The 14344-nt window shown below is 38.5% G+C and overlaps 1 protein-coding gene across 3 annotated transcripts in view; it reads left to right on the forward strand.

The window, feature by feature from the left end:
* The window catches only part of LIMA1 (LIM domain and actin binding 1), a 79299-nt gene that overhangs the window by 51418 nt on the left and 13537 nt on the right, over nucleotides 1–14344 (forward strand). For all 3 annotated transcript variants that reach the window (XM_046669295.1, XM_046669313.1, XM_046669303.1), the window contains exons 5-7: nucleotides 7908–7992; nucleotides 8734–8882; nucleotides 11684–11791. In XM_046669295.1, the coding sequence (XP_046525251.1) occupies nucleotides 7908–7992; nucleotides 8734–8882; nucleotides 11684–11791 (342 nt within the window). The remainder of the gene's footprint in view (nucleotides 1–7907; nucleotides 7993–8733; nucleotides 8883–11683; nucleotides 11792–14344) is intronic.

Consider the following 14344-nt stretch of genomic DNA (forward strand, 5'->3'; position numbering starts at 1 on the left):
CTAACAAAGGATAAGAGATAGTAATGAGAAGGTAATGATAACTTTGTCCATAAGTGAATAGAATTAAAACTGTTTAGAAAAGACGTTTTTTTCTTTCTCCCTTTTTTTCCCCATTATTCCATGGTATGTTTTAATGCCTCCAGTTATTCATATTTTAATTGTGTTAACTTGCTTTATATTACAAAGATAAAACAGTAGATTCAGCTAAAATAGAAGAATCTAAAGTAAAAGTGGAAGTTTCCTTTGTCCCATCCCACTTTTCACTTGTTAGCTATGTCTCTCCTAAACCCTTGAAATTCCCTTAGAATTTCTGTTCCTCTTATCACCGGGATCATTATACGAATGGCTAGCATCAAAATGCCAACAAAAGCTGCACTTGTTAGTATGAGAGTAATACCATCCTTCTTCAACCCGTTCAGCATTTTTGTGGTTTTCTTCTTGTAAGTTCCTGGAAGTGACACTTGGTCTTTGTTGAGCTTTGCGTAACAGTGGTACCTAACAGTGTATATGTGTTGGTGTAGTGGAGTGAGTCCTTGAGAAGATAAGGCAACCAAGCTAAAGTCTGATCTGTGTTCATCAGAAATTTTAGCCATGGCCAACCCATCCATAATCTGCATCAAAGAAACAATTTATATTTGCCTTCTCAAAGAACGGGTAGGTGTCCATAGGGAATCCCTACATTCTTATAAAATTATCCATGAGATTTTATTTTCTCCTCTTTGATTAATAACTACATGTGTTCCTTTATCTTCTTAATGTTATCTTCATAAGAGTTTTCTTATGCTTTCTTAATATCTTTAATAAAATTATTTGGAATTATAGTCCTAGAAGAAGACAGTTCTGAGGATGTTCATAATTGGTATTAATTGCATATTTTTCAGTCATAATTTTATTTATTTTATTTTATTTTTTTAAGGTTTTATTTTTTTCCTTTTTCTCCCCAAAGCCCCCTGGTATATAGTTGTATATTCTTCGTTGTGGGTCCTTCTAGTTGTGGCATGTGGGATGCTGCCTCAGCGTGGTTTGATGAGCAGTGCCATGTCCGCGCCCAGGATTCGAACCAACAAAACACTGGGCTGCCTGCAGCGGAGCGCGCGAACTTAACCACTCGGCCACGGAGCCAGCCCCAAGTCATAATTTTAACATGGACTTAGGAAGTAAAGGGATTTGAATAACTGTCAACGTCACTGTGGAGTCTGATATAGTCATCCTAATGTAGAAGGGTATATCTTTAATTTGCTTATCAGTGAATCATAAATCTTGAGTTGACCCAACATTAAGCCTCCAGTAGATACATTGGTAATGCTTTAAATATGGATAACTAGTTTTATTAAATAAACACAAGAATTATCTTTTTCTGTCAATGCGGTCTTTCTCATATATCCTATTAAAACTAATTTTTTGCTGCTTATTATATTCACCTATAGTTTATAGCTTCTTCTGTAATTTCAAAATGTAAATAAGACTGCTCTCAGACTTATTTTGAGTGATTTCTTTCTATAGAGGATCATTTCTTGTAAAGACCTCATACCAGTATAAATTGTTTTATTTACCCTTGGTTAGTAACTCTTTGGTCTTTTGTGGTCAGATAATAATGGATCCAGGTGTAAAGATGCCACTCGAGGAATTCTGATTTTTCTCACTGTTAGAGGTTGTCCTTGATGTGCCAGCTGGAGACCTGTCATCCCTTTTCTGCTTACTTTCATGCCAACTACTTACTGGTTTCTAGCCCGTTTCATTACAATAAAACATGTTGGAAAGTAATGTCAGGGTTCTAGGAACATTCTCTAATCAATGTTGTCTACATTAAAGTTTGGAGGGGCCAGAAAGTCTTCATTTACCCCCCAAATATCACCACCTTTGTCTTCATGCTATTGGACTCACTCCTGGATTAGACAACATGGGTGTGTATCCAGCTGAATATATTAGTCGATTCCTCTAGCTGTCTAACTCATCGATGACTTACAGTGAGCGAGAAATCTCTATCAAGATCGTTGACGTAAATCCTGGAACTATAAAGGACTGTAAGAGATACTTAATCCAGCTTACTGCCCTCAGGCAGTTAGGATATTAAAATCCCTGTTGTACAGATGGAAACAGCTGAGATCAGAGAAGTTAATTTATATGCCCAATGTCATGTGGCTAATTAATATCAGAACAAGGACTGAAATTGTGTAGTACCCCTTCCACCATATAACGCTATCTTCATGGATATTATAATAGTTGTTTATTGGATAAAAACAACTGGCCATGGCCTTGCATATCTTTGAAATCTAAGGAAACCGCGAAAAATTTAGAACATATCAACAGCTGTATTCTTAAAGACTTTAGCTCTCTATCTTCCCTCTTCCCACATTTTATAGTCTTGTAACTGTATATAAAACATCAGGGCAATGAAGAGAAGAAATGAATTGGAATGCAAGAAATTTGTACTAAAACTCTTCACTTAGAAACAAGGATTTGGGAGGTTTGTTTTTCTTACGTGAATTAAATAGTCATCTGAAAAATCTCACACACACAGAGTAAACCAGAAGAAAAAGCCAAGTAAACTGGGGAAAAAAGAGCAATCTCCACCAGTTGTGCACAGTGATATCCTTACCATTGAATAATTAGTTTTTACATGGTTTTGCTCACTGTGTGCTGTTTTGTTTGCTTTATCTTTTGTTTGGTCTTTTTTATACAGACCTACCTGTGTATCTTCCTAGTTTATGTAGTTACCCTTTTGTGGCAATATGGCATTTCATTATATGGTTTCATCATTCCCCAGTAATTGGATTATTTCTAGCCTAATAAAAAAAACTCTTGAGTGTCTTGGCAGAAACATTTTGTTTTTAGTTGTTTTTGGAGGGCTATGTCACTGAAGTGATGGTATCATGGTCAAAAGATATAATTCATTAAACATTTTTCTTACATATTTTCAGTTTGTTCTCAAAGATTATACTATTTTAACACACCAGTAGCACAACTAAAGACGTATTTAATTCCCGAGAACCTCATCAGCATTTGGTTTGATCATTTTTATCTGTTTATATTAATTTAATAAATACGAAGTATCACCTCTCCTTCCTTTTTTTCCTAGTTGTAAGAGTAAAATATAGTTTTTGTAGAACACTTAGAAATACAGAAAATGTAGAGAAATCCCACCAGCTGGAAATAAATCCTCCTTCTGTGTGTATTGTTTTACTTAAATGAGTTCTATTTTTTCTAAGAGGGTCTCTGGAGAAGGAAATGTTTCTCTCTTAATTCTTTAAGAAATTAAGGCCAGGTTTTGTCTACACCCTATGATCCCCATGCATAGTTCAGCAAAGTCCCATTTTTCCCTAAAAGTCATCCTCCCGCCACCTTTGACTTTGGAGAGATGAGAGAGTCTGAAGGAAGGTTAAAGTTGAAACGTTGGAGGAAGTGGCTAAGAGAGATGGGAGGCTTTCAGTAAATTACAGTGTTGAGAATCAACTTTTAAAGAGAATTTTTCTTGAAAATATGAGTCCAGGCGGCAGGAAATCCTGCTTTTTCCTTGTCATTTGAGACCTAACTTACTCTATTTCTTTAAAAAATTTGCCAGAGAAAAGAAATTCTATGGACTACTGACTAAAAGCCCCAAAGTCTTATTTTCTTATTAGTACACGTTTATAGATTCACAGAGAATATTTAAGAGACGTTCACACTAATGAGAGTTACTGCTGTCAGCTGACAGGAAGGAGGACTTGTGGGGGTGGAGTGAGGCCAAGCCTTAGGAAATTCCAGAAAGTCTTGAAGTGTCTTGTCTTTTCTCTCTTCTCTTAACAGATTTTGATGATTAAGGCTCCCTTAGGCATTTGAGTAAAAAGGGCTGAAATGTGATAAAAATGTATTATAGGAGAGTATTTCCGTACCAGAATCCTGGTTTTTTTCTTTCTCTGCTGCTCTGCTTCCTTGAGAAATGGTGAAGGAAACCCCTCCTTCTTCCTGTACCTCAGAATACCACTTGGAAAATGAGGATCATAACGTTTTTTGGAAATGCGTTTGAGAGCTTGTTATTCTTAATGTTTGAGTGGTTTGGAGGTGAAAAGGTATTGAAAGAAATGCTTAGTGCTTCGCCTGGGATCTCGTTAAAAACCGTCTCATCTCAGAGCTGTGTTCCTCCTCAGAACCAGTGTCAGTGTCATTTTAATTTCCAGAAACCTTTCTCTCTCTTTTTCTCTAAGACCAAATAGCTTTGCACATTCACTTCTTTAGCACTTGAAAGAAGATAATTCATAATATTGATACCCTCATGGACCAGAAGGTTTTTGTTTTGTTTTGTTTTGTTTAAAAAGGGGCTGTTACTTTATTTTACCCAAAGGTTTAAATAAAAAGCAAAGATGAGAAATTTTATGCATCTAAAACCAAAGAACTCCTCTGCCCTGGCAGGGCATACGTTCTGGTTCTAAATGATCTTGCTGCTAGTAACACCAGTGCAGGGACCTCACAGGTGAGGACAAGTACAGACAGAAAACTGAACTCTGCAGATTGTGGCATGCAGAGCCCCTTCCCTTCTGGTTAAAAAAAAAAAAAAAAAAAGTGTATTTCTAGGGTTTCCACCTTCTTGAGCCCTAAAAATTCTAATTCTTATAGTGATTATCTTATAGTGCAGCAGCTTTTGGAACAAATCTTTGGAGTTTCCTTTACTTTAATAATCAGCAAGTAAGAAATGTTTTGAAAACAAAAAAATGTCGATGAAAAGTACCCTGCCAAACTTACGTTTTCACTTTGGCTAGTGATCTTTATTTCCAGGTGGGGGTTGCTCCCGGAGGAGCAAGAATATGTTGCCGCATGCAAGTCATGGGCATGTGGCTGATGTTGGTGCAGCTGACCTGAGTGTGATGTGGCAAGGTTAGAGCTGCTACAGCTTATTTTGGTTTTTATTAAAAACAGATCCAGTTAATAATGTAAATAGCAAAGCTGACTGGAGATAAATTATATTAAATATATTGAATTTGCAAGAAAATATATTATTATTTGTATGGTACAAGCAAACCAGTCCTTGGCTCTGATTTCTGAAGTAGTATGTTTTCTATCTCCAAGACGGTGGGGGGGGGGGGGGGGCGTAAAAAAGATAGTTCACTATCTTAAATTTTACTGTTGAGTTGCTTAGTCCTTTAAACTTAAAGGTTTATAATTATTTACTAATGTTGAATTCAAAAGGGTGCTAAATCTTTTACCCTTATCTCCTGTCATACTGGCTTTCAGATATCTTTCCTACTTAGGTTATATGGAAATAGAGATTTGAATGATAGGATCTGGTTGAAGGCTCTCATTACAAGCTGAATAAAAGTGACAAACTCTGTACTCTGCCTGGGAACATTCTGCGACACTAAGTAGCTTTCTCTTAAGTTACTTTTCCAGACTTAAAAATTGTAATTTGTAACTTTAAAGATCTACTCTAGATATGAGAGATATAAATGTAGTAATTTACAGAAATTACAAAATACTTTATTCAAAAAATCTGTATGGTCTACTTTTCTTTTCTTCTTCTTTTTTCTTTTTTTGAGGAAGATTGGCCCTGAGCTAACATCTGCCACCAATCCTCTTTTTGCTGAGGAAGACTGGCCCTGAGCTGACATCTGTGCCCATCTTCCTCTATTTTGTATGTGGTATGCCTACCACAGAGTGGCTTAATGAGCTGTGCGTAGGCTCACGCCTGGGATCTGAATTGGCAAACTGGGGACTGCTGAAGTGGAGCATGCAAACTTAACCATTATGCCACCAGGCTGGCCTGTGGTCCACTTTTCTATTAAAAAATAAACTTAAAACATGGTCTCTGCCTTCAATAAGATTCTAGTCCAGTAGAGGGACCCACAGCAATTTGATAAGCATTGTAATGGCAGTGTGACTAGGTACTTTAGGAACAGAGGAAGGACTGCTTAGATTTATGTAGGAGAGGTAGTGCGGACTTTGCACAGGGAATATTTCTTAGCTTACACTGTCTTTTTTTTTTTTTGTAAAGATTTTATTTTTTTACTTTTTCTCCCCAAAGCCCCCTGGTACATAGTTGTACATTCTTCGTTGTGGGTCCTTTCAGTTGTGACATGTGGGACGCCGCCCCAGCGTGGCTTGATGAGCAGCGCCATGTCCGTGCCCAGGACTCGAACCAACGAAACACTGGGCTGCCTGCAGCAGAGCACGCGAACCTAACCACTCAGCCATGGGGTCAGCCCCTACACTAAGTCTTGAAGAAACAGGGATTTGCTACACAACAGAAGGATAAAAAGGGGTAATCCCGAGTGGAGGGGAACTCATTTACAAGATCATAGACCTCACAGTTTGCTTTTTCCCAGAGTAAGGGAGGAGAGGAGGAAGAGAATACCCAGAGAGGGTAGGGAGGGACCAGATCTAGAACTGCTCTTCTGTGACATACTAAGCACTTTAGATTTCATTCAAGGAGTGATTAGGAATCCTTGAAGAATTTTGAACGAGAAAGTAACATAGATTTATATCTTGGGATAATTACTTTTTTTTTGGCCATTTGTTCTTACTTTAATGTCCCAAAGATCCTGTTTGTTCATGATTATATACATTAATAAAATGTATATATATATTTTTTTTTTTGAGGAAGATTAGCCCTGAGCTAACTGCACCAATCTTCCTCTTTTTGCTGAGGAAGACTGGCCCTGAGCTAACACTCATGCCCATCTTCCTCTACTTTATATGTGGGACGCCTACCACAGCATGGCTTGATGAGCGGTGCCATGTCTGCACCTAGGATCTGAACTGGCAAACCCCGGGCTGCCAAAGTGGAACGTGCGAACTTAACCGCTGCGCCACTGGGCTGGCCTCATAAAATATATATTTTTAAATTAAAAAATAGATGGTAGTGGGGGCTGACCCCGTGGCCGAGTGGTTAAGTTCGTGTGCTCCGCTGCAGGTGGCCCAGTGTTTCATTGGTTCGAATCCTGGGTGCGGACATGACACTGCTCATCAAACCACGCTGAGGCGGCGTCCCACATGCCACAATTAGAAGGACCCACAACGAAGAATATACAACTATGTACTGGGGGGCTTTGGGGAGAAAAAGGGAAAAAAAAGTAAAATCTTAAAAAAAAATAGATGGTAGTGCACAAATTTAAATTTATCAGAATTCTTGTGTTTGTAGGCCACAAAGCAGTAGCAATAATAAAAATAGCCAGTATGTCTGTGGTGAAGTTTCTCTTTTTATGCATTCCAACCATTAGTAATAAAAACAAATTTCAATCAACCATATTAGAAAAAAGACTATATCATATTTCTATTCTCTCTGTAGAAAATGATACTACAAAATTGTCATATTTAGAAAGGATCAAAGAATATGCTTCTAAAAATGAAGCAAAGGTATTATCTGGGTGCATTTGACACAATGAATAACAATAGTGCTATTTTGGGGGATAATTACTTTGTGTTACTTGGGGTGATGGCAGCATCATAGAGACTTGATTGGAAGGCGTAGAAGAACCAATGAGAAAGGTAATTCAATAGTCCAGGAAAAAGATGATGAAGACATGTATCAAGGTAGCCACAGCAGGGATAAAGTGGGACTGAGAAGGGAAATAGCAGATATTGCCATCAGAGCTTGGCAATTTGGGAACATGTCATTGTCACTGAGGACATGAGGATTCCTCTCCAATGACTGTTTAAGTTACAAGGTTTTCTGGTTAAGTTGGTTAGGCAGTGATCATTAGCAGAGAGCATTACCTATATAGAGTTACGTATTTTTCCCTGGCACCTGTGAATATGTAGTGCTTGATATTTATAATACTAAAAACACATTCTGTGCAATATAAAAACTAACATAAAGTCTCATCACTTCTGGATTTTGTTTATAAAGGAGATTTGCAGGCCTCCTTTTTGAACATTGCATCCAGATTTCCCATCTTCTATCCAAAGCTTATTTCTGGGTTTTGTTTTCCAAACAGGTTCTTGGGGCCAAAAGCCGAAGTGCGGTTGGAAGGAGGATCTCTGAAAACAGCTATTCTCTGGACGATTTGGAAGTAGGTCCAGGTAAGCAGAGAGTTCCACGTGTGTGAAGTTCTCTAGGAAATACTCATTAGTAGCAGTACCTTTTGGCCTCAAAGCCAATGCTTCTAAAGGAAGAGTGGCACAAATTAAAAGGAAGTCTGTTAGATACAAGCCATTCCCAAGTGTCGTTGCTCTCTGCAAATAGCTTCTCTGTGTTTTCAATCCGTCCTTGTCAATGGTAACCTGGGTAACCAAGGAATACCTCTGCGGGACTACAAGGGAAGTACCACCAACAGTTTTGCCTCCACAGTCATCTGGGGCTGGAGGGCTCCCATGGATGGGCGGTATCCCCAGTCACGATTTTAGTTATCCTGTATTACCAGTGGTAACATAACACCTTGAAAGCAGAATTATTGTGTTTTGCAGGGGGCATATACAAGCACTTCACAGAAAATAAAATGAACCAACAGGAAAATCATCAGCCTCCTAGTAATCAAAGAAAGGCAAACTAAAGTGGCATTGAGATCTAATTTTTTCACATCTTAAATAAGCCAGAAATTTTAAATATACAATACTCAGTTATGGCAAGCGTTCTCATTTTAATGTTGGGAAAGTTAATGAATATTACCTTATAAATAACAGTTATATTCCTGATTTCCTTCTTTGTAGTTTTAATAGAAGAAATTGATTACATTAGATTACAGTAGCCCAAAATTTAGAATCTTGAACCCATTCCAGTCACATCTTACCTTCTAATAAAGCACATTGTTTGCATGCTTCCAGGTCAGTTGTCATCTTCTGCATTCAACTCAGAGAAAAGCGAGAGTAGGCGAAATCTGGAGTTCCCACGCCTGTCAGACACCTCTATAAAGGATCGAATGGCCAAGTACCAGGCAGCTGTGTCCAAACAAAGCAGTTCCACCAACTATACAGTATGTGTCCTGCATCATTCATTCATTCACTCATCCAGCCAGTGGTCACTGACTGTGGAACCAGAAATGTCTCCCGGACCCTGGCCTGTGAGCTCTGGCTCCTTTCCTGGTCCCCAGCCATTCTCCTTTCATAGAAGTCCTACCCTAGCTTCATTCGTAATCCTTACCATGTCCTAATCCTGACTTTGCTTTCCTCATTCCCACCCGTCTTGTTTTTTTGTGATGTTCCCATGCAGTAATGTCATTGAGAGTTTTCCTATCTCTTCTACTTATTATTTTTGTTTTTGAGGGAAGAAAGGCAGAATACTGGAAAGAAATATCAGATATATTCAACATTAATGTGGGGTGGGGTTTTCTTTGCAATTTTTTATGGATATATAATTCACATGACATCAAATCACCATTGTAAAGTATGCAATTCAGTGATTTTTAGTATATTCACAAGGTTGTGCAACCATCACTACTGTCTAATTTCAGAACATTTCCCTCACACAAAAAGAAACCCCATACGTGTGCAGTCACTCCCAAGTCCCCACTTTCTGTCTTGATGGATTTGTCGATTCTGGACATTTCATATAAATGAAATCATATACTATATGGTCTACTTAATCTTTACGTCTTATGATGTAATGATTTTCTAAAGAAATAGAATAGTGGATAAGAAAAGGAGGGAGAAATGACAGGAAGATGATGTCATGCTCACTAAGCACAAAGATTTGGTATTCTCAATAGAATGGAGGATCATTCCATTTTATACTTTCCTGGGTTTAACTGGCAGGTTGACACTACAGAACTGCTTTGAATTGAATTTACAATTGAATTGAAGTTACATCTTAAAAGCCATTTATTTGTATGTACACATACATATATATGTATCTTTCAAACATTTGTTCATTCTAAGATTTCAAATCACACATTAATCTCTTGATGTCCTATTTTTTAACAAAGTTGGAAGAATAGTAATGAATTTTATTTGTTCCCAGGCATACTGGGACTGGTGCCTAATAGAAGTCATAATGTGTATTCCAGGAGTTGATCCTGCTTTCCCCCACATTATTAAGTGTGCATTCTCTGGTTATTGGCGGCCTAAGTCTCTGGGCAATGAATAATTTCATCTTGATTTTTAAAATTTTTTTCTTTCTTTCTTTTTTTTTTTTGTGAGGAAGATTGGGTCTGAGCTAACATCTATGCCAATCTTCCTCTACTTTATATGGGATGCCTCTACAGCGAGGCTTGATAAGTGGTGATAGGTCCATGCCTGGGATTCGAACCTGCGAACCCCAGGCTGCTGAAGCAGAGTGCTCAAACGTAACCACTGCGCCACTGGGCCGGCTCCTCATCTTGTTTTTTCACTATACTTTTAAGAAGAGATGATGTGTGTAAATCAATAGCGAAGTGCACAAGCTCATTATTTACTGTGATTGTGAAAAATAAGCAAATTTAGGCTTTTCTTAGAAGGCAGATTAGAAGATACAGCAAATAGGTAATCTGTGGAGCTCAATTCTTTCTTGTTACAGGATTTTGCTGCTTCTCGATGCCCTCTTGCTGTAACCATTCTGAGCAGGTGACTCTCCTAAGTGGAAAAACCTGTTCAGTGACCCTTTTTGTAAACTCCTAATGGAGTTTCTGCATTGCAGTTCTGCTCTGTAAATTTTCAGAGTTGAAAAGTCTTTAGGAATTCTTGTAAAAAGTACGTTTTTATCTCATCCCAAAAGAATTTCTCAGGCCCCTTACAAGAGAGTGGTTGTAATAAGGCACACACTTTCTGGCAGTGATTCTAGAGGCTGGGCTTTGAGTTGGGGTCAGAAATGAGTTGTTGGGCTGTACTGTTGTCTTCTGCAGTGCTGGCTGCCAGCTCCTCCTCATAGACGCACCTCTGGAGCTGTGTGCCTTAATCTGGAACTCCACACCTGAATAATAAATCTGTCACACTCATACTCTCTTCGTTGGCCCTTTGGCCGTAAATTACTAGTTTCCACCCCATGCCTAAAGAATCACAGAGAACAGAAAGGCATTAGTTTACTAGCAGACTAAAGGTAGGAAATGGCCATATTCATCTACCTCTGTATTGACTTTGGATCTAGTAGATAAAGTTAATTTTAACATTTGACCCCAAGTGTTCTTTGCAAGGAAAAAATGTGATTATGCTTCCTCCTTATGACAGTATTAATGCCTGCTTTTTTGTGTTGAGGCTCTGTTATGAGAAGTAGAATAGGTATGTCTTTAGTGCAATGTATGAATTTTATGCGAAAACCATGTTTTTGAATGTCTCACCAAAAATAGTTGTTTTATGATATCATTAAATATAATTTCAGTTTTTATATGTATACATCATCCCTGTCTCTCTTTCCAGGCCGGGCATTTATATATATGGTCAGTATATTTTCTTAATTATTGGCACTTGGCATCTCCTTTCCCCTGCTCCAGAATGGTCTTTTCTGATAAAACTCACAAGCTTTGCATTCCCACAAGCTCTGCTGCTAGAAGAGTGAATCACAAGAACATTGTATGCTGGGGGTTGTTGCTGTGTGTGTCTGTGTTGATATGTCTGTATTCTAATGAGCATCCAGTTTTAGACTAGTGTACAATTATTTAACTCAGAGGTATGTGTCCACAAAGCTGCTTTTGTCATTTCACTAGTTAATGGGTTTTGCTTGTAAGAATTAGGGGGTTGATTTGACCTGAGGCCTCTTAAAAGAATTTTCTTTTTTAACATACCAAGTTTATTTAATAGATGTGCTATGAAGAGAATAGAAGAGTGATTTTTTTTTTTTAATTCACAGACTATTTTTATTTTGTAGAATGAGTTGAGAGCCAATGGTGGTGAAATCAAAACTCATAAATTGGAGCAAAAGGAGAATGTGCCCCCAGGTCCTGAGGTCTGCATCTCCCATCAGGATGGAGAAAAGGTGGGTTGAAAAATCTGCTGTCCAGTTGCCAAGGAAGCATGTGTTCTAAATTAGATGCTTAAAATTAGAAACAACTCTAACTCTAGGCTGTAGAGTGTCTGGGAATTTGCTAACAGTTGCCAGGACAGATTGTCATTTTGCAGGTCAATTTCGGTTGGGGAGCTTTGCAGCTTACAACTGACCAAATCATGAACCTTCACTGGAAAATTCCTTTGCTCAGCGTATGCTCAGAGGGCATAGAGCTAAAGTGATTTTTAAAAATCTGTTTTAATTAGACATGTTATCTTCAAAGTATTTGTATATTCTTCATTTAACACATTTTATGCAAGAAAATTTCATTCTTTCACTCAAAAGTATTTTGAAAGCTAAGCACTATGCTAAGCACAGGAAATGCTAAACTTAAAAACGAAATACAAACAAACCATTCCATGTGGTCTTTGTCTGCAAGGGAGCTAACAGTGGAGGGAGAGGAGGAATAGGTCTGCTATCATGAAACAGTATGACAAGTGCTGTGAGAGGGCTGTGCAGGGCTCTGGAAGCTCAGACTAAGCACAGTTAACCTGACTTCCTCAAGAAGGTGATGTCTGAGCCAAGTCTTGAAGAATGTGTGGAAATAGGCCAAGTGAATAAGGGGAAGATTGAATAAAGAAAAAGAAGGGCATTTCAGGCAGACACAACAGAGATTTAGAAATCAGAGCTCCAAACCAGGATGGCTTGGCTGGAGCATGAGGTACATATAGGCAATAGTGAGAGACAGGTGGAGGGAGAGGGCTAGGGTGGGTCTGAAAAGCTTTGTATGCCACCCTTAAGAGATTGGATGTAGTACTGAAAAGGTGGAAGGCCACGGGAAGATTTTAAGCAAGTCAAATTTGTGTTTTATGTGCTTATCATTAGATGAATGGCTTGGTTGAAGTAAGTAACAATATTTATGTCAGGTGAATTCATCATTTCTCTGCCAATCCATTACCCGATCTCTTTGGTCTTTCCATCAATATGATAATCAAATAGGTTAGATAAGGAGAAAGAACTTTCAAATCTATTACAGTGATTAATCTTAGGAGAAAAACCATTGTTTCTGTTCCACATATTGACACCCTTGAGGCCATTCTTCCAAAGGTGAGAAGATAATCAAAGTGGGTTAAGGGGCCGGCCCGTGGCCGAGTGGTTAAGTTTGAGCACTCTGCTTCGGAGGCCCAGGGTTTCGCCAGTTTGAATCCTGGGCGCAGACATGGCACCACTCATCAGGCCATGCTGAGGCGGCATCCCACATGCCACAACCAGAAGGACCCACAACTAAAAATACACAACTATGTACCGGGGGCCTTTGGAAGAAAAAGGAAAAATATAATCTTTTTTTAAAAAAATAGAGTGGGTTAAGAGCAATAGTTCTCAAACTTATTTGATTATAACAGACTTTAAAAAGTATGGTGTATTGACAGAACACCAATAGGAATTCTTGAGATACACTTAGACCAAATTAGGCACCCAGAAAAATGGTCTCAGATTAATGGCTATAAAATTTGGATTTTAGAATAGAACAGGAAAAAATTAGAAAAATTAAATCACTTTGTTTTACAAAAACATATCACAAATGTATGTTGAAATAATAAGACAAAATTCTTGGCAGTAATGTGTTTCATAATCTTAAAATCATCAAATATATTATATACATCCTTGCAACAGTGGGTTCAGGCATTAGTCCCATGGGTCACATCTCAGATATCAAGTGAGTTCTCTCGATAGACTACCTGGTTTCCCCCTTTTTTTGAGGAAGATTAGCCCTGAGCTAACTACTACCAGTCCTCCTCTTTTTGCTGAGGAAGCCTGGCCCAGAGCTAACATCCGTGCCCATCTTCCTCTACTTTATATGTGGGACACCTACCACAGCATGGCGTGCCAAGCGGTGCCATGTCCGCACCAGGATCCGAACCGGCGAACCCCGGGCCGCTAAGAAGTGGAACATGCGCATTTAACCACCGCGCCACCGGGCTGCCCCCTCCCATTTCTTAAAGAGGGAGATTGTCTTAAGAATAACTGAGTAAATATGTTTGGAATTTTTCTTATATACTGTGAAAAAGAAGAGGGAAATATTCCCAGCATTGAAATCCCCTCATCTACTCTAGGAGCGTAGTTTGAGAAGGGATCATCTGGAAAATAATGCTTGGATTGTCCCTATATCTAATTTCATGTTTCCTTCTTTATTGTCTTCATGCTGATTTGAAACTGGAACTCTGAGCTGAACTGGAGGATCAGAACATTTTAATTATAGCTTAAAAGGGCATCAGTGAAACTGAATCACAAATTGGGGAGTGGGTGGAGAAGAAAGGAGATAAAGATAGTGCATAGTTTTCAAGCACACACTGCAGGTTCATAAACCCTTGGCTGCCTTAAAATTCGGAAAATTTTTCAGAGACACAGCTATCCTTTTGGCTGTTTGCCTGGCTTTTGTTAACCAATACCTAAAAACTATTTGAACTTCAGCTTGTTAGAAAAGGACATTTATGCTAGGGTAAACTTGCCTGAAATAGAATATTTTGTCAAGGTAATGTTCTT

The sequence above is a fragment of the Equus quagga genome, chromosome 1, assembly GCF_021613505.1.
Source record: "Equus quagga isolate Etosha38 chromosome 1, UCLA_HA_Equagga_1.0, whole genome shotgun sequence".
Lineage (NCBI taxonomy): Eukaryota > Metazoa > Chordata > Mammalia > Perissodactyla > Equidae > Equus > Equus quagga.